The 25637-nt window shown below is 40.7% G+C and overlaps 1 protein-coding gene across 1 annotated transcript in view; it reads right to left on the bottom strand.

Moving 5' to 3' along the window:
- Window positions 1-1717: 1717 nt before the first annotated feature.
- PREP (prolyl endopeptidase) overlaps window positions 1718-25637 on the bottom strand; it is a 162269-nt gene continuing 138349 nt past the window's right edge. The window contains exons 11-15 of the mRNA XM_026653937.1: window positions 20931-21067; window positions 15125-15219; window positions 12457-12588; window positions 8851-9007; window positions 1718-2472 (exon numbers count right to left, since the gene is read on the bottom strand). Coding sequence (XP_026509722.1) covers window positions 2178-2472; window positions 8851-9007; window positions 12457-12588; window positions 15125-15219; window positions 20931-21067 — 816 coding nt within the window. The 3' untranslated portion in view covers window positions 1718-2177. The remainder of the gene's footprint in view (window positions 2473-8850; window positions 9008-12456; window positions 12589-15124; window positions 15220-20930; window positions 21068-25637) is intronic.

Here is a 25637-nt window from a genome sequence, read left to right as displayed (position 1 = left end):
CAGCATGGCATTGGGGAGCACAGGCCACTGGCTTCACAGATGTGGGAGATCACTGTGCAGATCCCCCCTCCCTGACACAGCTCAAGGACGGGGTCTGCCCCAGAAACACCCCAGGGCCCTGTCCCTCCATGCCAGATGCACCAGGTATATGCAGGCAGGCTCAGCAAGGCAGGATCCAAGGGTGGAGGGGCTTAGTGTGTGTGGGGGATTCAGGTGTGGGTTGAGAGGGTTCTGTGTGGGGAAATCTGGGTGTGGGCGGCTCAGTAGGGGATCCGGGTGCAGGGGAGCTGGATGTACAGGGGTTTGTTGGGGGGCTCTGGGTGCAAAGGTAATGGGACGCTGCAGAGGGGTCCAGGTGACAGTGGTTGGGGCTCAGCAGGGAGGGGTTTGGGTGTGTGGGGATTGGAGCTTGGCAGGGGGTTATGGGTATGGGGAGCTGAGTGGGGGGGTTCAGATGCTGGGGGAGTGGGGCTCAGTGTGGTGGGGATCCAGGTGCAGTTGGTTGGGGCTTGGTAGGGTGGGGATCTGGGTGCAGATGGCTCATTGGGGTGGTCCAGGTACAGGGGGAGTGGGGCTTGTCTGTGTGGGGGTTCTGGGTGTGTGGGGGGTGAGGATCGGCGGGAGGGTCTGCGTGTGAGGGGGTTTGGATGCAGGGGGTTGGGTGGAAAGGGGAACAGCTCCCCATACAGTGATCCCTCCCCCTGCAGCTGTGGAGTGACGGGTGCAGGAAGCGCAATGGGGTGGGGGCAGGCAGGGGAGTTTGCAGAGTTTCCTACAGATGGGGAGAAATCCGGGGGTGGGTCTGACACGGCCCTGGGTGCCATGCAGTGATTTACCTCTCTGCTGGCTACCCTCGCACTCAAAACTGCTGGGGAGGGTTACATAACTGCTCTTGTGGCTTCCTTTTGCTTCCCCATCAGAAAGTCCTTTTTCTGCAGGTAAGCACAGAAATCTGCGAGGGACATAAATTCTGCACATGCATGGTGGTCCAGAATTCCCCCAAGAGTAAAAGAGTAATGCTATTTTAGAATCCTATGCAAAGTTAATGGGTCTGTTTGCTTTCACTGTTGAATGACCATACGGAGCTAAACTGTAAACCCAGAATGCTCACATGGCTGGAGCTCTGGGAGAGTATGTATTTAAGCTACAGATGAGCCTGAGGGGTCAGCACTAGTTTGTAGGGCTGGGCAGTTGGACTGCAGGGTCTCATCTCTCATGAGGGAGTGCCAGACAAGAGGACCTTCACCCTGAGTATGCATAGGGACTTGTAAGCCAGGGGTAGTACCTGGATTCTGTTCAGACTCAGGAGGCTTAAAGACCACACAGTTCCCAGTGAGGTGGGCCCCAAACACAACAGCCTGGTGAGTGTCCAGCTTTGGGGGAGCTCTATCAGGGCTCTGTGTGCAACACTGGTGATAGCTGGTATGTTGTTCAGAAGTAGTTAAAGATGCAGGGAGCAATGAGACAACATTGTCAAGATTATCTGTGCAACTTGAAAAGAACAGAGCAAAATTCTAGAGATAATCCAAGTTCTCCAGGTTGAGTTTCTATTACATGTGGAAATAAATTACCTGATACTAAGCTGATGAAGTATTGGACATCTGCAAGAAACTGATTAAGTTAAGCAACAGAAGTATGATGGACCGTAATACATTGTTATGAATAACGTGAAGTGTAAGCTTTTTAACAGCAATATTTGACTTCAAATGACCCAACGTATTTGTACTTCAGCATTTTAATTGAAAAGATTTTGTAATAACCATAACATTCTTAAATAACAGATATTATTCTCCAAGTGTTTGTACAGGAACAGTACTTACATTTAATTACAGGTGAACTGGATATGTTTATAGGTGCAAAATACATTAAAATTGATTTATATGAAATAAGCTCAACTACCACCAACTCGGGAATCTAAATCTTCACAACAGCATTGCCAGCAATTCAGCTATCTATTCAAAGGTGCTATTTAAAACATATACCTGAATCTAGTAGAAAAGAAACCCCAGTAAATATTAAAAAGAAGGAAGCTTAAAAGACCAAAACGCCACAGCAGATTGGATCAATAAAATATTAAACTGCAGTTCTTAAATGTAAGTACTACTCCAACTGGTTGGTTGTTTTCAAATAGTGTAAAAGCCCTTGATTTCTAATTGAGACAGTAATGTGTATTCTACCTATTCAATCCAATCAAGATTTAGGCATCGTGCTATAAAGGCAAACATATCAGACACTTCTTCTATAACTTTAGCTGTTGGTTTTCCTGCTCCATGCCCAGCCTTGGTATCAACATGAATGAAAAGTGGGTTTGTTTGTTTACGGCTTCGGCCCACCACGTACTGCAGAGTAGCAATGAATTTCAGTGAGTGCAAAGGGACCACGCGATCATCATGGTCTGCGGTGAGAAGTAACGTGGAGGGATACTGGATTCCGTCCTCTTCTGGCAGTTTGATATTATGAAGTGGAGAGTACCTGAAAAGAAGACACAAGGCCATTTAATATTCAAGCCATCAGAGTGGTGTCTGACAGCACTCAGAAAGTCAGTCCCCCATTTGTATAAAATCAATTTTATGTGATGTAGATAGTGATTCTCTATCACTTATGTGCTATTAAAGCAGAACAATGGCCACTTATCTCTCTATTTGAATATTCTGGCTCTCAGCCCTGTAGAAGCCCTTAGTAAACTCCTTCCATTTTGGAAGTAAATATGCAAACATTTTAGACAGACATCAGACTTATCAGCAACTGCAATAGTACTCATGTGAAATAGGGAAACCGAATAGGCTGGAGCATCCACTCCACATCCATTCCAGGTGCTTTGCTGCTGGGAATCAACCAAGTACTGTGCAGAAGCAGCTGACTTCTCCATAAGGATGGCTCCTGGCCTTTATGGATCCGGGAATGGTTATCTACAGGGACCATGGGGTTAAACGGCTGGGCCCCTCCAATCTTTTCAGGGGCCCCCTTTTCAGACCCCATTTGCCTTCAGGGGACACTGTGCAGGAAACGGAGGGGAACCTGATGGAGTTTTCCTGCCTCTTTGACTAACCCCTTTGTGGGTGTTCTCTGAGCGAGGGATGGTCTGGCTTCCAATAATTTGTTTCACTCCCAATGGGCACCATATAGCCCTAAACACTAACATACCATAAACTCTCTCAAGACTCCTTTTATATTAGAAATTAACATTACAGCAATACTAAAACACAGGGGATTATAATATAAGAACATAAGAACAGCCATACTGGATCAGACCAATGGTCCATCTAGCTCAGTATCCTGTCTTCCAACAGTGGCTGGTGCCAGAGGCTTCAGAGGGAGTGAACAGAACAGGGCACTTCATTGAGTGATCCCTGTCATCCAGTCACAGCTTCTAGCAGTCAGATGTTTAGGGAGAGACAGAGCATGGGGTTGTGTCCCTGACCATCTTGGCTAATAGCCATTGATGGACCTATTTTCCATGAACTTATCGAGTTCTTTTATACTTTTGGCCTTCACAGCATTCCATGGCAAGGAGTTTCACAGGTTGACTGCACATTGTGTGAAGAAGTAGTACTTCCTTATGTTTGTTTTAAACCTGCTGCCTACTAATTTCATTGGGTGACCTCGTGTGTGTTATGCAAAGGGGTAGACAACACTTCCTTATTTACTTTCTCCACACCGTTCATGATTTTATAGACCTCTATCACATCTCCCCATAGTCATCTCTTTTCCAAACTGAACAGTCCCAGTCTTTTTAATTTCTCCTCATAGGAAAGCTGTTCTATACCCATAATAATTTTTGTTGCCCTTCTCTGTACTTTTTCCAATTCTAATATATCTTTTTTGAGATGAGGCAACCAGAACTGCATTCAGTATTCAGGGTGTGCGCATACCAGGGATTTATATAGTGGCATTATGATATTTTATGTCTTATTAACTATCCCTTTCCTAATGTTTCCTAACATTGTTAGCTTTTTTTTGACTACCACTGCACACTGAGCAGATGTTTTCAGAGAACTATCCACAGTGACTCCAAGATCTTTTTCTTATGCGGTAACAAATAATTTAGACCCCATCATTTTGTATGTATAGTTGGGGTAATGGTTTTCCAATCTGCATTATTCTGCATTTATCAACATTGAATTTTATCTGTCATTTTGTTGCCCCCGGTGGATGAGGTAATATCTTTTACTGGTCCAACTTCTGTTGGTGAGAGAGACAAGTTTACAAGCTCTGTGAAAGCTTGTCTCTCTCACCAATAGAAGTTGGTCCAATAAAAGATATTGCCTTACCCATCCTCTCTCTCTAATATCCTGGGACCAACACGGCTACAACTACACATTTTGTTACCTAGTGATCCAGTTTTGTGAGATCACAGTCTGCTTTGCACCTATCTGGCATAATTTTGTATTGTTTGCAAACTCTGCCACCTCATTGCTTACCCCTTTTTCCAGATCATTTACGAATATGTCGAACAGCCCTGGTCCCAGTACAGATCCTGTGGGACCCTGCTGTTTACCTCTTTCCACTGTGAAAAATGACACTTTATTTCTACCCTTTCCTATCTTTCAACCAGCTATTGATTCATGAGAGGACCTTCCCTCTTATCCCATGACAGTTTACTTTGCCTTAAGAGCCTTTGGTGAGGGACCTTGTCAAAGGCTTTCTGAAAGTTCAAGTACATTGTCCACATGTTTGTTGACCCCCACCCCCAAAGAATTCTAATAGATTAGTGAGGCATGATTTTCCTTTACAAAAGCCATGTTGACTTTTCCCCAATATATCATGTTCATCTATGTGTCTGATAATTCTGTTCTTTACTATAGTTCCAACCAGTTTGCACAATACTGAAGTTAGGCTTACTGGCCTGTAATATGGACCTCCCCTTTGTAACACGTATTTCATTTAGAGAGAAGAAAACCTTTAGAAGAAGAGTTAGCTTCCTTATTTGAAAATGTTATTTTTATTTTTTCATGTTTTTACTGATAACAAATACAGAGGCCAACTGAGCTCATTTGGTATTTGTGCTTTAATTTTGTTTTAATTTCACATTAGTTAAACAAGCTTCAGATTGCTTACTGAAGGAGTAAGTAACAGAGGCATACAAGTTATCTCATGATATCTGAAATTCCTTTATTTTTGTCTGGGTTTAGCAGCGCCTAACACATCTTACTAGAAGGAATTTTTTTGTCATAGAATCACAGAACTAGGTTTTGTATTGAGAAGTTAAATATTGGACAACAAAGAGCATTATATTTGTTTAAGGTATTTCTAGGATGCCCATAATGGTAGTTTCTAAGCACAATTACACAACATTATCAAATATCTTGCTTTGTTTGGTAAGAGATTACCAGTTGTTTGACAGTTGATTAGACAAAGGGAACCATTCATTGCTCTGGATATAATATGATGGTACAGTAGATTAAGCTAGTTTGTTTAAAAAAAGACTAACTTTTCAGATTAACATCAGATAAAATGGTTTCTAAAACACCTGTTTTGATTTTGAGAGGCCTATAATGGACATATTTACAACAGACTACACAGGAATCTTCTTACTATGTGTATTTTCCCACACACACAGAGCAAATTTAAGATTCTCCTTCTCATTCTCTATACTCCAAATTTCATCATATCTGAATTCGCTAGTATATAAACAAGTTTTATTGCACACAAACGTTTGTATCATATCTACAGTAGATGCACTTTATGGGACAAATCCTCTGACAAAATTCAAAATATGAACTTGGCAATTAACAAATTTTATTGTGCACTATAATACTGTAAAAATGCCTTGCCATTAATATCACCATATGAAAGTTTATACTGTCTTGATAAAATGGCAATCAAGAGGCAAATGATTTACAATAGGCCTAATAGATCAAAGTATTTTCATTTTGCATTAATTTTCTTTTGAACGCTGATATTTTAAATAAATGCTTTAGCTCACAAATCAGAGTTAGATTATCTATTCAGTTACATCTAATGGGGCTATTATTTTAGTATCTAGACACTACATCTAAAGGGGCTATTATTTTAGTATCTAATATCTAGATTTAGTATTAATCTTACATAGTAGTTTAATATTTGTGAGAAATCCTCATTCTTAGTCTTCACTGTTAAAGACATGAAAATTCAGCATTAGGAGAGCAAGTGTTACAGAAGTACTTTTTAAATGGTGTTACATATTGTAACAGGCTCTTTATTATCCACTATCAATTTGCAGCACATTAAAAAAAAAAAACAGGTCTGTGAAAATACAGAATCTTTTCAGGCTTCTGAGCAAGTTAAAACCTGAATTAATTTCCTTTTGTGCCCCACTCCCAATCAATTTATACAAATAAACCCTATCTACATTCAAAATATAACTTAGAAAAGCAATCCGCTCTCTCATATAATTAAAAACACTATTTGTTTAGCTGTTGGGCTGAGTGCCCTGTTCTGACAGCCTACCAGAAAAAGTAGTCATTACTTAAAAAAAGCCAACCTTGCATGGTATGTAACCTTTGAAAATAATGTCCCGTTGGCTTTTCAGAATTTTTCCAAAAAGTAGAAAGGTACAAGTCTACTTTTTATAAAAGTGACTTAAAAGTTAATTTTAAACTTTCAGTGTCCACTGTGTTTATCAACTTCCTGGACACCACAATCGTTTCAGCAATGGATTATATACAGAGGATTATATACAAGAAACTCACGGATTCCCACCCTAACCTCCACAGATCTAGCAACCACCCCGGACACACCAAGAAAGCTGTTATCTACAGCCAGGCACTCAGATACCAGAATTTGCTCTGAAGAGAAAGTCCAGGTTACACACCTTAACACCGCCTTCACTAAACAAGGACACTCCACCAGAGAAGTAGATCCGTTCCCTGACATGACCACCCAAATACCCCAGGAGAACCTGCTTCAATACAGAATCCCCCTCCCCCCGCCCCACTGACTGCACACCCCTATCTGTCACCTACAACCCTACACTAGAACCCATATGGGGTAACATCAAACAATTACAACCCACATTTGATGGGGACCAAATACCGAAAGAAATCTTTCCCAAATCCCCTCTTCTGATCTTCAAATAACACCCTAACCTTGCCCAGCTCATCATCAGAAGGAAGCTCCCCAAAGACCAGGACACACCCACTCAAAGCAGCACCGGACCCTGCCAGAACAACAGATGCAAAACCTACAGACATATCTCCATTGCAATGATGATCAATGCCCCCCACAACACACCTTTCAAGATCCCTGGGTCCTACACATGCCTATTACAATATGTGGTATACCTCACTCAGTGCACTAAATGAACCAACAAAAACTATGTGGGTAAAACCAGACAATCACTAAGCTCTGGAATGAACTCATACAGAAAAAATGATGAAAGACAAAAACATCCTATCACCCACAGGCAAACTTTTCACAAAGCGATCATTCCATATCTGCCCTCTCAGTCCTCGTCCTCAAAGGAAATCTGCAAAACACCCTCAAAAAGTCAAGCATGGGAACTTAGGGTATGCCCCTGCATGAGAATAAAAAACCCACGGCTAGCGTGGGTCAGCCCACTTGAGCTCACAGTGCTTGGGCTCTGGGGCTGAAAAACTGCTGTGTAGACATTTGGACTTGGGCAGAAGCCCGAGCGCTAAGATGCTGAGTCTCAGAGTTCGGGCTCCAGCCCAAGCCCAAACATCTACACAGCAATTTTTAGCCCTGCAGCCTGAACCCAAGTCAGCTGATCCGGGCCAGCCATGACCATGCCATAGGGCTTTTATCCCTGTGTGGACATATTCTTAGGGTAAGTCTACACTGCAATATAAGCCCAGGGTTAGTAGAAGAAGTTTAGATAGCAGACCTGGGTTTGTTAACCTACGGCTTGAGCATCTATACTCATTTGAAATACCAAGTTAGAAATTGTTGAACCCTGGGTCCCAACCAGGGGCTGCAGTGTCTACACTGCATTATGTGGGACCAAGTCCAACCATCCATATCCCAGACTTCCTAGCGCTCTCCCAAAATGTGGCTGGCTGTAGCCTTTTGTTCATGGTGCAGTGTGGGAAAACTTGATTGTCTACCAAACTTGATTGTCCAGAGGACACAGAAAGTCAGCCTGTGGGATTGTGGTATACTTTTGGCGGACTCCCAGAACACAAATCCAGTGGGGCTACATCTACATTGGAAAGCAACAGGGTTTGAACCCCTGGTCCCAGTTTGACTTACACTCAGACTCTCCACCCCTATGGGGTCCGGGGACCCTAGGTTCAAGCCCTGGGTTAGTGCGATTTGTACACAGGCAGAAGGGGGGGTAGGTTTGAGTGCGAGTTCAAACCCTGTGGACATACCCTCAAATTCATAACTTTTCTGGACACTAAAAATCAAGGACTTAACAGACACAATGGTTTTACGGCTCATTACCACAATTTGTAACACACTCTTCTGCTTGCTAACCCTCTGTTGTCGTACAACTAAGTGTTAACTGCCTACTTCATTTTAAGTGATCTCTTATAGCATGTGTGAACTCCTTATGCGTAACAGTCTGTTCCACCTTGTATTTAGTTTGGACACTCTGGGTACTGTCCCCAGATCTGAAGGAGAATTCTGTGAAGCTCGAAAGCATCTCCCCTTCCACCAATAGAAGTTGGCCAATAAAATGTATTACCTCACCTACTTTATCGCTTTCATTTAATGAAGTCATTTTGATCCATACCATTACTCAGTTCACATGGGTGAGGGCGAAATTAATTTGTACAATACTTAGTTATTGATGACTGCCAACTGCCATTTAAAATAGTCAGACTTCACTCAGTAATTACCAGTCAGCTACAGCACAATATAACATTCACACCAGTCGGTTCATTAAAAACACCAAAACGCACTTACTTGATGAGCCAGTTAAATTGTTCTTTATAGTCAGAGCAGCCATAATCAGTTGTCCAGGCATGACCAATGGTGTATTTGTGGAACTTAAGCATGTCCATTACTCCAACTTGAGCAATCACACAAGCAAACAGGTCAGGGCGTTGATTAGCACAAGCAGCTTAAAAACAGCAAGACAATTCTATTAACACTGAAGTCTAAAGGAGGAATCAAGGGCAGTAATAAAAAGGTACAGTCAACATAAATTTGGCTCAGCATTAAATTTTGTAATGTCAGCTTTTGTAAAACTTAAGGATGGCAATTTTACACATTTTGGAAAAATCCAGTTAAAACAATTGTTTTAAAAAATAAATACCCCCATGCAGTGCTTGAAACACAAACATTGACTAAAAATGCCTGCCACAATAGCCACTGAAGTCAAAGGGACGACTTCCAATGGCTTCAATGGGCTTTGGTTTAGGTGCAAAGAAAGTCAAAGGGAAACTGACTTAAAAACAAGTGTGTAAGTGAATTCACTAATTCTCATTGTCCAAACTGAGGCAAATGAACAGTGTAAACAAAGAATGGGTTTTTTAAAACAGTCGAAGGGAGTTAGGTGCCCACATACCACTGAAATAGAGTTGGTCACCTGACTTTCTCTGCTCCTTTGTAAATTCCAGCCCAAGAGTGTAATTACTGACAAACAAACTGGATTCAAACAAGAAATTCACTTTTAACGATCAATAGTGTTATTGGTAAAATAATAAAGATATTGGTTTGTTGAATTACAGTTTGGCACTCTCCAATGTTCTGATATCACTGTCAGGAAAAAGAAACTGAAAGCACAAATCTGTGTTTATTGCTCTCCATGGGTGAAACGGCACCATAAAGCTCTTTTATTGCTACATGAACATAGTAGTTCCTTTATTTTTCAGCTATATGCAAGCCAAAGAACTCTGATAAATAATCATTTCTGACTTAAGCCTGGTCTACACTTGAACTTTAGGTTGTCATAGCTATAGTGCTCAGGTGTGTGAAAAATTCACATCCCTGAGCGTTGTAGCTATGCCGACCTAACCCCTCATGGAGATGCAGCTAGGCCGATGGAAAAATGCTTCTGTTGACCTAGCTACTGTCACTTGGGTAGGTGGCATTCCCGCAGCAGTGGGAAAAACCCTTCCGTTGCTTTAGGCTGCACTTACACTACAGGGTTATGCTGACACTGTAGCTATGATGCAATTGTCCCCATACTGCAGACATGGCCTCAGTTGTAATCACAGAGGGAGGAGTTCATTTTTTAAAGAATGCTTGTATTTTGTTTCCTTATGCTTCCAATCTGCCTATTACTATAGGGCATTTTTAAAGAATAACGGCTGCCCCACTTTAAGGAGTGCACATGACTAATCACTAGAGCTAAAGCACACTGGTTTCTGACACTACAGCTTTCTCTACAGGCTTTTCCCTTTCCACAGAATCTTAGAGTTTTTCGCTAACAAATTCCTGAATTGCAAGTACAGAAGCCAAAGACCACAAAATCCCGTAACTGTTTATTAAAGCAAGTACAAGAGGTCAAACAGTACAGTACAGGGATCCTCCTTGTCTGAAGAGGCCTTTTTAGCCCGCAGCTGTGCTGCCAACTAAGCCTTTGCCTCACACTATGATTCCATCGTGCAGGACAAGGAAATCTTGTTTTGCAGTTGAATGAGCCAGAAACTATGGCTTTAGCCTATCCAGAGTCACCTCTTAGTAATTAGACTAAAAGGGAACACAGTATTCTGGAGGAACGCCAACAATCTTTTCTTCAATGAATGCAAACTGAGGAAATATGGCATTGGGCCCTTGCATCTGAGCTATTAGTGGCACATGATAGCTGTTGTACAAGGACATGAATAGCTATTTTGAAATCCCTTGGGTAACAAGAGAAAAAAATTCAGTTCTGCTTTGAAGAAAGAGCACAGGTAAGAATTTTAAAATAAAGGAGCAACGAAAACATAGCAGTTTGATTCTGCTGAAGGAGAGGAAAAACCCTTCTTGTTCCTTATGCATCAAAGAAATCAAACTGGAGAACTCTGATTACAGGCCTTTAAAGCTCTATTTTGATAGAATATAGCTTAAATGCTCATTAAGGTTCAGTCAGGCATAAAACAAAGTAATATTTTCACAAGCAGTTAAACCACCAAATTCAAATAAAAACCAGAAAAGGTGGATGGCCAGTTAAATGTTAAACTGAGTTCTCAAAAGCACCTGTAAAAATGGACTTTTTTGTGCTTGAACTGCAGAGAGATCAATGCCCAATAGCTCTTTACTATGAACATCCCTTTCTATTTATGCTCTCATTTGCAATACACAATATCTTCTAGCAAAAAGAAAGTAAGTTGAACGTAAAAGTCTAATTTTGCTGATGCTGAAACCGAAACATTAATTCTGTAAAAAAAAATTTCTTTAAATCCTTGCGTGTTTTTATTTCAGTAGCCTTAGGCTGTCAAACTGCAACATGCTCCTCTCAAAGTTATTCTCTCCCCCCTCGCCCCCCAACTATTCCTTTGTCATTGTATCCCAGTTTAGGGTGGGGTAAAAAGCCCTTTCCCTTTGTTCCCTCTGATACCTAGGATGAGAGCACATGAGAGAATAAGGATTTATTTAGGGACAAATTTGACTATGTGAGAATTTTTTCTTTGAGATGGACTTTCTATATTTAAGATTAAATTGTTCTGAGTAAAGATGAGTTAGAGAATTATACATTAATAAGGTGTATTTATAAATGGCGTGCTAGATTTATATTGTTTCCGAGAATCAAAATTTGCCCATTATTTATACTTAATTTTTCTTTTATGTATTTTTGTCAGAGGTATTTATTTCTTGTCATCTTTTCAACTCATTACAATGAATATAGGGTCAAATGATGTTGCAGTTACTCATCTGTGCACAAAGGCCTTAAATGTAGCAGAATTGCTGTGTGTGTGTGTGTGTGTGTGTGTGTGTGTGTGTGTGTGTGTGTGTGTGTGTGTGTGTGTGTGTGTGTGTGTGTGCGCGCGCAACAGATCATAGAAAGGCAGAGTAGGAAACTTTGCAGCAATTCTCTCCAGGGGCTTGCAGAATGTGAGTGTAGGTGCATGGCTAGCTATGAGGATTTGGGGTAAACTATGCAGATCCAATGGTCAACTGACCCATGGCTATTACCATGGAGAACTGCTAGTGAATCTGAATGAAGTTTCCCAAATTTATTTTTAATGAAAAATGTCATTAACAATTAGACTTAAAAAAAGAAGAAAAACATAAAAAGAATATTTGTTTGTGAACATCTCCCCCTGTTTCTCCACCAGCTCAGTTTCTGTTGCACATTCTGTGCAGGGCAGGTTCCAGCACACATGAAGAACATGCATTTGACTATGGGTAGCAATTGTCTGTGTGGCCTTTAACAATGGGCATGTTCCAAAGGATACAGAATGCCAATGTCCCATGCCACCAGAGACTGAAGTGGAATTGAATTACTTTATCTATATTAACACAATGACATGCCACCAATTTTTACACCCAAGGGCTCTTATAAATTTTTCCCTGTGCTTAGCTTATGAAAAACCATCCACGTACTAGCATCCACACAACAGTAAATACACAAATAGTTCTTACCCACTAAGAGACCCCCATTTGAACCTCCATTAGTAGTCAGCTTCTTTGGAGATGTATATCCCTCTTTGACAAGATATTCCGCTGCACTCTGGAAGTCATCAAAGCAATTTTGTTTGTTCGCTAAGATACCACCTATCACACAAGGAAAACAAAACAGTTAGTTCTATAAAATGCATTTGACAGCACTTATTCAGAAAGAGGTGTATGTGGAAATGCTTAGGATGAATTCCAACTTCATGAACATTTTAATAATTGATGCAGCTGAGAAAGGCAAAGGAAAACAAAAAACTCTTCCAACACAAAAATTATAAGATGGTTCTGCCAATGACTCTAATGCTCTCAAAAATCTTGAATAATACATATCTATGCTGAGGATCGAACAGGTAATGCTCCTTACTACTTTGCACTGCCAATTTTACACAAAATGACCACACACAATTCCACTTGAAGTATGTCTTAATGGAACTTTAACAGAATTAAGCTCACTTATGATCTTTTAAGAAGATAAAACTTCAAACTTACTGCTGTAAAAAATAAGCTAACACTAATGTTTGCTGGACGTCAGATGCATAACTGGTAATTGACTGGGTTTTATTATTATTATTTGTTTTAAAATCTGATGACATACAGCTATGATAGAAATGTGACTTCAGAGCCAGATCTTAATTTGGCATTTCATTAAGATAGCTCAAATTTTGAAAAGCTACTGTCTTCTTATTAATCTACTATAGTGAAGCTACTGTAGTCTTTTTAGACACAATTTTAACAAGGTTCATATAAGGGGAAATAAATGTACAATTTTTAAAAAATTGGGGAAGAAAGAATGTTGTATGCAAGAGATATTCTAATTCTAATGTCAAAACCCATATGGGAGGCAGTCTTGCTCTGCAACCTTTTTATATAAAATAAATAATATTAATTGCCAAATTATGATATTCACAGAAGGATTCACAACTGACCAAAACTCCAATTTACATTTTCCCATTTAAGAAGTTCATTTGATATGAGGCTATAAATGGCTCCCGATCAAAGGTTGCATAAAGCTTTGTAAATGCATACCACCCCTATCTGACCTGGACGGTCAGGTCTTGGGTAATTAAATACTAATTAGGAATTGTAATTAGGTGGGAATTGAGAATTAAGTGCTGGTACCCTTATAGCAAAGGCTATGTTCAATCTTGTAAAGGAATTCTTGTGGGCAGACTTTACAGCTGTACAGATCCCTTTGCAGAACTGTATAACTAACTTCTTAAAAATGCAGAATACATAATTCATCCAACACAAAGACCACACAAGAGGTGTCCTGGGAATGTTGGATATTTTTATATTAATTAACTCCCAAAACTGCAACAGTGGAGGAGAAATAGAAGTGAAGAGACATCCTGTGCTTTACTCAGAATACTGAATAATTCTGATCTGGTCTAAGGTCAGGACCCTATCCATGAAGTTAAAGCTACTCAAATAGACATCTGTACTAGCTGTCTCTGAAATTAACAAAGAACAGATACAGACCTAATTATGCAATTGAGATAACAGACTTGAGCTGAAATTAAATTAAACAGGAAATGGGGGGACTAAAGCAGCATTTTCATAGCAAGATAAAATCTCATTAAAAACCGATGGCCAAATTCAAATTACTGAAGGATACTTTGTCTTTAGCAATGACATTATGCATGCCTGAGCATATGCTATTTCTTTTTATGAAACCATTACATCTTTAAGTCAATTACAAGGAAATGTCCCAGACAGGTGTTACAGCAGAAAGCGACGAAAGAGCAATACTGAGCAAAATCACCTTACCATAGGTTAACAACAGAAATAGTATGCAAATATTGGTACAGTTAGATACATTTGGAAAGCTGATTCGAGATAAATAGTAGTATTCACAAATATTTGCATTGAATCCAGAAAGTTGATCTTGTTTTGTAAAAATGCTAATAATTTTCTTGGAAAACGTACACAATGTTTGTTGTAAAATAAATTTTTGCATTATGTTGTAATATTTTTAACTGGGATGCAACAAGCAAAACAATCTAACTGCAAAGATCAAATAACATGAGGGAGCTACAGGTGCAAGGAATAAGTTTGATTGTTTGACAATAATTCTGACTTTCATAACTATCTGGGTAAATAAAGAGTGAGAAGAAAGGCAGACAATTTTTGGGTATGTCCACTATGCACAGTTAATCTGGGCTCTTATCAGAGGTTTAGCCTCAAGCTTGCTCCCATCCATACAGAAAAGCCTGTGACCTAGGTTTGGAGGTGCTTTAAGCCCACGCTACCTTATCCAGCTGGTGATTTGGGTTAGAACATGGGCTCTCCAAGCTGCTCACTTTGTAGTGAGGACAGGCTCATCACTCACATGCCTTCCCACCTTCTCCCTTGAAGGGCAGACAAGTTCTCCCACAACTGGACACAACTGACTGGAAAAGAATCCCAGAGCATCTTTGCACAAAGAACCAGGGGATATGCCCCCAGGCACACGTGGGCAGGTGCACAAACTTTGAGGACATAGTAACACAAGAATGGCTTTGCTATAGGGACACTCACACCCAGGCGAGGTTAAACCCAGGAGCCAATAACGTGGGTTAACTGTGCAATGTAGACACAGCCTTTGTCAGTATCACTGCTAAAACCACTATTTGTTCTTGTACTCAGAACGCTTTACCTTTGTGCCAGGTCTCTCCATATTCACCACCTCCTCTGATGTTAGCCACAGCTAGAACACCACCCAGATGCCTCACAAAAATAAGTCTTGATACACTGAAGGAGAAAAACAGAAAGCTAGTAGATTACTTTGCATTTCCTGCCCCCCAGTGTCTACCTCTTCTCCCTCCTCGCCCCGATGCTGTGTGTATGTTAGATGCAGGAGAGAGTCTGGCATAATGTATGTGACAATATAAAGGGTTAAATCCTCCCTCTGTGCCAAGCCCGAGTAGCCAGACTTGTCTCAGTAGTGTTCCATGGGGATACTGCTATGAGTCTCTCTCTAAAGAAAGCAAAGCTACTCCAATCTTCTTCCTATAGCCCTCCTCAAGGGCAGTGGCCAGCAGATCTATGTAACCACAGATCCACTGGCGATGCCTCTATTCCTTGACAGTCTCCCAACTCTTCAGTGTGGGGAGCGAGGCTCTGCAGCACATATGCCCCCCATGTAGACTCTCTAAACTCTTCCTCCACCGTGTCTAGAGCCATCTGCAACTTCAGAGAAGCAACCTATTTGCTAACAAATGAACAAGAGCTAAAAGTTAAGGCCACCATTTGGCCTGGCTTTGTTTAGGGATTGTAGAAGTCTTTGAATAGGCATTACATTTGTATTTAATATCACTTGCCTCTGACATTTACAAGGCTGTATTTGCAAAAGAGCTCATGTTCTTACATCCAGTGTTTGTACCAGTGGTTATACATTGGAGTTCTTGACAAAACAAAACTGTTTTGTTTACTTACATCGTTCAGTATAAGAACATTAAAATCTAAATTTCGGTAGCTGACCTCACTGGTATTTTCTGATGTTGGATGAAAGCTAATGTAATATAAAAATATCTCAATATTAAATTACTAAGATATTAGTGTCATTAATATCTTTTAAAAAGAGATTTAATTAAAAGTCACTTAAGTCATATCTGACAATCAAAAAGGAAACAGGAAGGGAAGCAGGCCTCCCATCAATTGAGGCAAAAGCTTAATGTAGCCAGAGCTCTAGGTGGCAAACCAGGAGCACCAAGGAGAATAGTAAAACATGGGAATTAACCCCAACCAGATTTCCCACCCTAGGCAACTCCATTCCTATATGAATCAGTCTTATTAACTCACATAAGTAAGAATTGGGTCTTTAAGCCCTGATGCCACTTAGCCACAGACTATAGAAGGGGGATTGTAAGGAATTCTGCTTCAGGGAGGCAAAATGTTTCCAAGAAATCTTGGATGCACAGACTCTGCATGTCTGAGATGATATTCTTTTGACAGATGCAACTTACTCTCTCTCTCTCCTGTGCGGTGGGCCAATGTGTTGGGAGAAAGGAGGAAAAAAAAGCCATGGACTTGCCTTCTCCCTTTGGGGGGCTGTGTGCCGTACAGGGCCGGCTCCAGGGTTTTTGCCGCCCCAAGCAGCGGAAAAAAAAAAAGCCGCGATCGCGATTGGCAGCAGCTCCACTGCGCCATTATCTTCTTCGGCAATCCGGCGGCAGGTCCTTCCCTTCGAGAGGGACCGAGGGACCCTCCGCCGAATTGCCGCCGAAGAGCCCGACGTGCTGCCCCTTCCCCTTGGCCGCCCCAAGCACCTGCTTGCTCAGCTGGTGCCTGGAGCCCTGGTGCCATAGAGATAGCAGGGCAGGAGCAACTCCTGTGCTTCGCAGAACACAGTGGCTGCTATTTTGCCTGACCCTTATGTGTGCTCTGAAAGGGGGAAGGGGTCATTACGCCCTTCCTCCACACTATGCTCTTGCTTAAGGGCCTGACAGAATCTGGCCCTGTAACAGGAATGGCAATTTAGATTTATGGTTTACTTCACAATCAACGTTTCAGTATACACTAGAAACTGGTTCTACTGTACCTACAAAGGCACATACAGAGCAAAGGGTAAAACATGGCACCTCCTTCAGGGTGGTGTGCAGAATCTGAGGTATTACTGGTGGGTTTTCAATAATATTTTCACAGAAGCTTTGCCAAGCCCACACTGAATGCCATCAATTTTACCACACTTTTTAGCTGTGGTGTTTCTATACAGACTATGAAGGCTGTATAATTGATGACAGAGCTACAGTGTGTATTCTACTAGAATTGGTTCTAAATCCAGCTGCTCAGTCGAGAGAGAGAAAAAAATAAAAAATGCATGCTTATATCCAAAAATAAAGTACTACTCTAACTGGGTTAATGACTTTGGTTTGCTGTTACTTATTTGTGTTTACTTCTGGATCTATCGACCTAAACTCATCCTATGCTGTTGTAGTTTCCTTAAAATGTAGTGAGCAGTAACCATAGTAACAGCTGCAGTTCCCTTTTTGGGTACGATACATTTAAAGACGATTGCTAACAACAAAATACAATGCCAACATACACAATGTAGCTACTGCCCAAAGCACCAGGCCAAATAGCCAGGGCATCGCTCAACCAGGTGGCTTAATAGGGGTTTTCCTGGTTGAAAATGCCAGGGGGCTAGGAGAGACCGATTGGAAGCTGTGTGTTGAAGGGAGCAAGCCTGCAAGAGTTGTGAGTGTGTGACTGAAGGGAAGCACAGAGACAGAGATTCTTGGGCACAGTTTGCTAGAGTGACCTGCTGACGTTTGTTTCTACTGCGATCAGGAAAAAGGAAATTCATGTACATTTTTTATTAATAAACAAGATTGCATTAAGAATATCTCTGAGTTTCATTATAATTTCTCATTCAAAGAGATACAAACCTACAAGGCTAGCTCCTCAGGCTTAAAAGGCAATAATACAAAACACTAGCTGGGTGACATCTTACTTAACTGAACAAAGGGTAACGGAAAAAACAGAGTCCCCAGGAAGAAAAGAAGAAACTGGAAAAACTTGGATTTGTGATAAGTTACAGGAGCACTGAGATCAAATAAAAATCTTGAGTATTTATCTTAACAAAAAATAAAACCCTTCTGTTTCTAGATTATTCAGTGGAGACCAGAAATAATAAAAAAAGCTGAAAACTATGATGAAATTTTCATTAAATTTAGTTTTATTTCCATATATATCTTAGGCAAGGGCTATGTAGTACTACAATCTCCAACCTATTGTGTGCAAATGAGTTGAGTTTTGTTTTACTGTTATATCGTTGTCATGTAATTTCACTCTCTCAACTCAGCCTGTTTGTCTGTCTCATCCACCTGTCGTGTCCTGACATACGGACTGTAAACCCTCCTTTGTTATTGTCTGGACAACCCCTACTATAACAGGCCTCTGGTCCTTGATTGATGTTCTTAAGCACTACCCCAATGTAAATAATAAATAATCTTGTGAGGTCTTGTGAATTGGATTCTCTGTGAATAATTAAAAGCAATATGATATGTTTATCAATTTACTCTATAGGAAACACACACTGCATCACAAGCTGAAGTCAGTGATATATTTTTAATGGAGGAGGGAGGAGATATTTTCAGGGTGATACTCACCTAACACAATGACCTATTCATCTCCATCATCTATCAATAATTCTCTCTCTGTATACAACCTGTAAATGGCTTGGAACCTAAAACTGTTTTCTCTGCTTGATGTGTGGCCACAGTTGTGGTCAGCAGAGGCACCTAAGCTGAATCTCCTCCATCAGTCTGACAAAGTGAATGACTGGCATTCTCCATGGCCTTTGGAATTCACTTCCTCCCCAACTCTGTAACAGCCAGATTTTTTTAGTTTTCAGGGTGCACTATAAGGTCACTCCTTTCCTCCTTTGACCATGAGGAGTTAGGTATTGGGAAGGGTTGGTAAGTAGTGATGTAAGGTTCTAGTGTGGGACTGTGTGTGGGTTAGTTAATTTCTATTATATTAACATTGTCACTGGGTATTTTATATGATCTGGGGGAATTGATGGGTCTATTTAATTAGTGTATTCTTAAAAGATTGTCAAAAATGCCTAGAGCATTAGGCAGGCATGCTTACTGTACTTTGCGAGACTCTAAATCAAATATATCCAGCATTTGTTTTTTTATCTCCCAACCCCACCTTCCCCAATATATTACAGTGCATCACATCCTACTAGGAACTAACACATCACTGGTTGAACCTTCTTTACATAAATATTTTTTAAAAAACTATTTAGTGTATGTAATTCTGTTTTACACAAACCACAGGAAATTAAAAATGTAGTTTCTGGAAGACAGCTGAAAAGAGCATTCAGATAATTTCATGATACATCATAAGAGTATGGTCCATTGTTATACAATGTATTTGATATGAAGGACCAGAAAATTATAAATGCTATCTGAAAATATATAGTCACAATAACCATGAAAGAATGAGGTCTGCAAAGGATTTCATGAGATTTGCCAACTTTAATGCAAGAATTATAGCACGTAGCAAACTGCTGTAGCTCTTAATATTGCATGTAAACTTAACAGGACAGTTTAATAATAGATTATTTTTGTGACAAGATGCAAACCTACTGTCTGAAGAATCTTCCTTTATCCTGTACTTGCCATTTTTTTTTTATTAAGAAATTGTGTCTAGCAGGATTTGCTTTGTAATGAAAGCTGTAAAATAATCCCAGTGTCATATCTTGGCAAGCCTACAATAAGAGTTCACTTGCTGGTGAAGTAAACATTGCTTCCCTTTTAAAAGATTATTAATGGGTCAAGCAGGCTGCTGTTTGTGGCTCATGAACTATAGAATGGACTGGAAGTCCTGTTTTAAACTTACCATTTTTGATCTTTGATGCATTGATTTGCTTGAAAAGAAACCCTCCTACACACTCCCTTTTATTCTCTGTTCTACATACGTTGATATTTGTATTACTGAGCAGAAAAGATATGTTCTAAGGTCCCAGTTCAGCAAAGTGCTTAAACACATACTTTATTTTAAGCCCATAAGCAATCCCATTGAGTGCAATGAGGAAACCACTGAGGAAGTGAGTCCATACTCCAATGGTTAGGGTGCTAGCCTGGGACACAGGAGATTTGGGGTTTGACTCCCTGTTCTGCCACAGACTTCAAGTGTGCTCTTGAGCAAGTCACTTGTCTCCCTCTGCAAAATGGGAATAATAGCACTTCCCTGTCTCATAGGGGTGTGGCAAGAATAAATACATTGAGGATTGCGAGGTATGTTTAATAATATTGGGTTCCTAGCTGGGCCTCTTGCTCTCTCTTTTTTAAAATAAGACAGTTCATGCTAGGTTGAGATTTTCTTTATTATATTAATATTAATTCATTTATAACAGATTCAAGTGAACTGCATTTCCTGCATGTTTTTAAAGATTTCAGAAATTAGCTAATCTCTCAGCCAAAAATAGTGTACCAGAATTGTTTAAGGAAGCTATAGACAGTATTAGTGAAGGAGAATTTGTACCGGTAGCTTGTGCTGGCAGTTCTTGCCTTCGTACACAGAGAAGATCTTGTCATATTTTATTAAAAAGCTAGTTTGTACTTTTATTATGTTACAGTGATCATATTTTATTTTTTTGAATGAGAAGGAAAGTTCCCATTGGCAAGCTTCTGGGACCATGTGCATCCACGTATGGACTTAGCACTGGGAAAAGCTTTTTCAGTAGCTGGTACATCATTAGTTTAAAGGAAGTGAAGAGCTGCAAATGTTTTTAAGGAAAACACAGACTGGACACATCCTGTAATTCTCCCCCTCCACCCCGATGATGAGCTAATTTGTTCTGTTTACAAAGGCACAAAAGAAAACATAGAATTGCCATACTGAATCAGACCCAAAGTCCATCTATCCCAGAAATGTCTTTAAGGGTGGCCAGCACCAGATACTTTAGAGGAAGGTGCTGGAACAGTAGCTGTCAAAAATGTCCTGCTTACCTGTAGCTTGGAGTAAGAGATATGTTGAAACCCCCATAGCCATACAAGAAAGCAGGATGAGATCCATCCAATTTAATTCCCTTCTTGTGGACAATAAACATTGGGATCTTGGTACCATCTTTGCTGGGGTAGAAAACCTAGGATAACACAGAGGAAAGATGTTTGAAGTACTGTTAGTGCTGGGAACTATGAAAACTCACAAGTAGTTATTTCTATGCTTTTATTTTATACGGCTAGAAGTCTGGGAACTGTCGAACTGTAGCCTTTCCCCCGTAATTTAATAGTTTGTTACTGCAAAAATAGCCATTGCTATCATCATCCACAAGGTGTGTGAAATGGTTTGCCCCTGACCTGACTGACAGTTTTAAAAAATATGTATCAAAATAAGACCAAACACCTTATTAAGAGTATGATTCTGCTACCTTTACTCACCCTGAATAGTACTTACTCAAATGACTAATGGTCATTGAAAACTTTATGAAAGGAATATAATAAGCTACAGAGACAAACAGGAAAGACAGTCATAAGAAAGAAATTACAAATTAAGATAAAATATATATTTTTAAAATACTAGAACTAGACATTGACACAAGAAAGAAAGCAGGGTAACAGAGGTAGGAGAAGGAAGCTTGTGACAAATAATGTTGACCAGTGTCAATGGTTTCAATGAATTTAATGCTTCAGCAGCTCCCCAAAAGATTGAGTAGGCAATTAGAGCTATCAGAAGCTGTCAAGGCTGCTTCCCCACTCTGAACTTTAGGGTACAGATGTGGGGGCCTGCATGAAAACTTCTAAGCTTAACTACCAGCTTAGATCTGGTCCGCTGCCACCACTCTTGATGCTAATTCCCTTCCCTGGGTAGCCTTGAGAGACTCTTCACCAATTCCCTGGTGAATACAGATCCAAACCCCTTGGATCTTAAAACAAGGAGAAATTAACCATCCCCCCTCCTCCCTTCCACCAAGTCCTGGTGGATCAAGATCCAACCCCCTTGGATCTAAAAACAAGGAAAAATCAATCAGGTTCTTAAAAAGAAGGCTTTTAATTAAAGAAAAAGGTAAAAATCATCTCTGTAAAATCAGGATGGAAAATAACTTTACAGGGTAATCAAACTTAAAGAGCCCAGAGGACCCCCCCTCTAGCCTTAGGTTCAAAGTTACAGCAAACAGAGGTAAACACCCTAGTAAAAGGTACATTTACAAGTTGAGAAAACAAAGGTAAACTAACACGCCTTGCCTGGCTCTTTACTTACAAGTCTGAAATATGAGAGACTTGTTCAGAAAGATGTGGAGAGCCTAGATTGATGTCTGGTCCCTCTTAGTCCCAAGAGCGAACAACCCCCAAAAACAAAGAGTACAAACAAAAGCCTTCCCCCCACCAAGATTTGAAAGTATCTTGTCCCCTTATTGGTCCTTTGGGTCAGATGTCAGCCAGGTTACCTGAGCTTCTTAACCCTTTACAGGTAAAAGGATTTTGGAGTCTCTGGCCAGGAGGGATTTTATAGTACTGTACACAGGAGGGCTGTTACCCTTCCCTTTATAGTTATGACAGAAGCTGACAAATAATTCTTTTAAGAATTACATCTCAAAATTCCAGATACTGTTGCTGCACTAGCAACAGGAGAAACTGATAAGCTTATGGTAAAAATTTAGTGATAGCCCACTAAGGACTAGGTTAGTACTAGATAACTGGAGATTTCGTGACACCATATGAGTATTTAAACAGGGATCATAAAATAAAATAAAATAAAAATGTAGCCCCTGTATGGGATTGATCCTAGATTACTGAAGACAACTGGAGTTTGGGACCTAAAAGCACAATTTTAACTATGAGCGGCAGACTGCAGCATTTTAAAAATCCATGGTAACATATCTAGGAATATTTATGTTTGAAAAACATCATGTTTTATTTATTTTTATTGTGGATATTCTTGGGTTGGCCCACGGCTGTTCCATCATTAGCCACAACAGCATTATTACATTTGTATTAATAGCATTTTTCACCAATCAGAAGAAGAGTCACTTTCACACATCATATTTTAGGCAACAGAGTGATCTTTGACTGGTCTAACAGTTTAGGTCTAACTCTAAACACTTTTACAGTAATGAAATCACTGAGATGGAAAGAGACTACTGAACATTTTTAAAATGTATAATCTAGTAAGGGACACACACACACACATCCGGATTTCAGAAAAAGCATTTACACTTGACCTTAGAACTGGCTGATTTGCAAGGTTAAAAAAAAATTAATAGTTTCCTATTATAACAAATTCAAATTGGTTTGGGAATACAAACCAGAGAGTATTATTAAAGAAGCACAAATGTCAAGATTGTGGTGGGTGAAAGGGCTGAAGTGGTGAAATAGGTGGGAAGTGACAAAATGGCCAGCATGCAACCCATTGTTTGCTTTGCACTGTACATACCTAACTATGAATAATAGGATGATGCTGTATAGCCTGGTGGGAAAGAACGCAGAAGAAAATACAGCATAGAGGAACAAAACAAATCTAAAGTAATTTGACTAAGTAAGGCTAATGGACTGAAAAATGGCTTATGCTATTCAGTGGAGTAAGAAAGAACAGGAGGATATTAAATAATCGTGGATGTTACAAGCTCACAAAATTTTAATACAGAAGACAAACCATGAAGAATTCTTAAGATGAATGAATAATGCACTGAAACCAAGGACAAGACATCTGGCAAAAATATAAAAATAGAAATAGCAATCTACATCCAGAAATGAAAGCCTCATCTCCAAAGGACTTATCTACACTTACAGTAGTGCAGCAGCACCGCTGGAGCACTTAGTGAAGACACTACCTGTGCTGACGGGAACTTGTCCCATTGGCACTCCACCTCCCCAAGAGGTGGTAGCTTTGTTGACGGGAGAGGCCCTCCTTTGACATAGCACTGTTTATGCTGATGGTTAGGTCAGATTTTCCACATCCCTCAGTGATGTAGTTATACCAACAAAGTTTGTAGTGTAGACCAGGGCTACGAAAGCTCCTGGGACTACACTGGGTCCAGGACTGAAGCCAGGTGCCCAGAGTCAGTTTATCCAATCCTGTCTGGCTTATTTTATTCCTGGGAGGGTGGGAGGGAGTGAGAGTGGGAGAAAGAGGAGCTGAGTCAATCCCGTCTGAACTGCGCAGTTGGGTGGAACCGTATTCTGCTCACAGAGCCAGCCAAGCTCTCCAACAAGACACTCAATAAAGGCTTGAAGCAGGAGACACAGACCCTTCCTTTTGCCCCCTGGGTTTTCTCAGCCTAACTCTCTCCCTTAAGCCTGCAGGGGCACCAGCTGCTGCAAATACCTCAAAAGGGGAAGCACAGCTGAGGGGACAATCACCCCTAAAATCAATGCAGCCCTGGGACAGAGCTGCGGATCAGATCAACACATTACAAAGCCGAGCTGTTAGTCAGAAATTGGAAATTGTTTGGAATTTCCCTCAGTAAAGCTCTGCAGCAGGGAGGCCTCGCTAAGCCGCCAGCTGTTGTGGAGGCAGAAAAATCCTGGAGGGAAATTCAGGAGATGGGGCATTTCGCTGCTATCATTGACTGTCAGGTCCGAATCTTCCCCCAAGCTGCAAACAGGCTAAAGTACCATTGTGTTGGAGTTTTGGACAAGGATTTTGTGGCTACCATGATCCTGCTAAATCTGGGGGAAAAGTTGGGGGTATCTCATCCTTAAACTGATGGTGCTGATTCAATTCATAAGAGCACAGAAATTCCAAGGCAGTGGCTTTGTATTAAGCCACTCACTTCAGTGTGAATGAGTATTACAGCACATAACATATGGTTGCACACTATTCTGAAATCCACCAAATAGCGTAGCTCATTTTATGTTGTTAGTGGCAAGCAGAGCCCTGTGTTTTTTTGCAAATGTGAAATAATATAAAATAAAACAAAAAACAATGATTAAAACAACATATGATGAAAAACCTCACTCTGCAGCAGCTCCTGCCCCTCCAGGCTGGTCCTGGATCCCTGCTCTGGGCATTGCAACTTTGTGCATGGGATTACAGTGCTGCTCAGGTCTGGCCTAGCCACCCCTCTGTCATGATGATGGGAGGGTGGCCGTGCCAAATTTGAACAAGTGGCATTGTGACCTGACACATGGGATTGCAGTGCCGCTCAGGACCTGCCCCCTCCCATCCTGGGGGGCAGGCCCCGACCCGCCGGTGTGGGGAGGGGGAGTTTGGAAAAAATGATATAACAAGAAATTCACAAGAAATAAAATGCAAAATTATAAAAAAAAAAAAAGTAAAAAGAATTTCATGGGTCTCTAGTAATAAATTGTACCAATTCCTTCCCTCCAGCTCCCCTAGTTTAGGGATTCAAAGGTTCTAAGCTGCTGTGTATCATATACATTATGAGCTTTCCCAGCTCCTGCAAACTGGCTTCGAGCATACCTTTGTATCAGTTTGGCTTCCTTACCTTTCAGATGTCAACTGTCTCCACAGACTAAGGAATAAGATCAAGCCCTCCACTATAACTTTGTTCTATTCATAACTGACAAGTTCTGTGCAGCTCCACATGTGACATTTTATGAAAATCACTTAATGAGCTGAAGGGCATACAACCATAAATTTCAACTTATGAAGAACACACCTGCCCCCAAGCATTGGCCATGGGTAGGGCATGGAGCTGCAGAACACTTGGCAGGTATAGCTGCAGCTGTGGTGTTGGTGTGCTGGTGTTTCTG

This window comes from Terrapene carolina, unplaced genomic scaffold, assembly GCF_002925995.2.
Source record: "Terrapene carolina triunguis isolate 2854851 unplaced genomic scaffold, T_m_triunguis-2.0 Scaffold42, whole genome shotgun sequence".
Taxonomy (NCBI): domain Eukaryota; kingdom Metazoa; phylum Chordata; order Testudines; family Emydidae; genus Terrapene; species Terrapene triunguis.
This window is presented reverse-complemented; position numbering and strand designations above follow the sequence as displayed.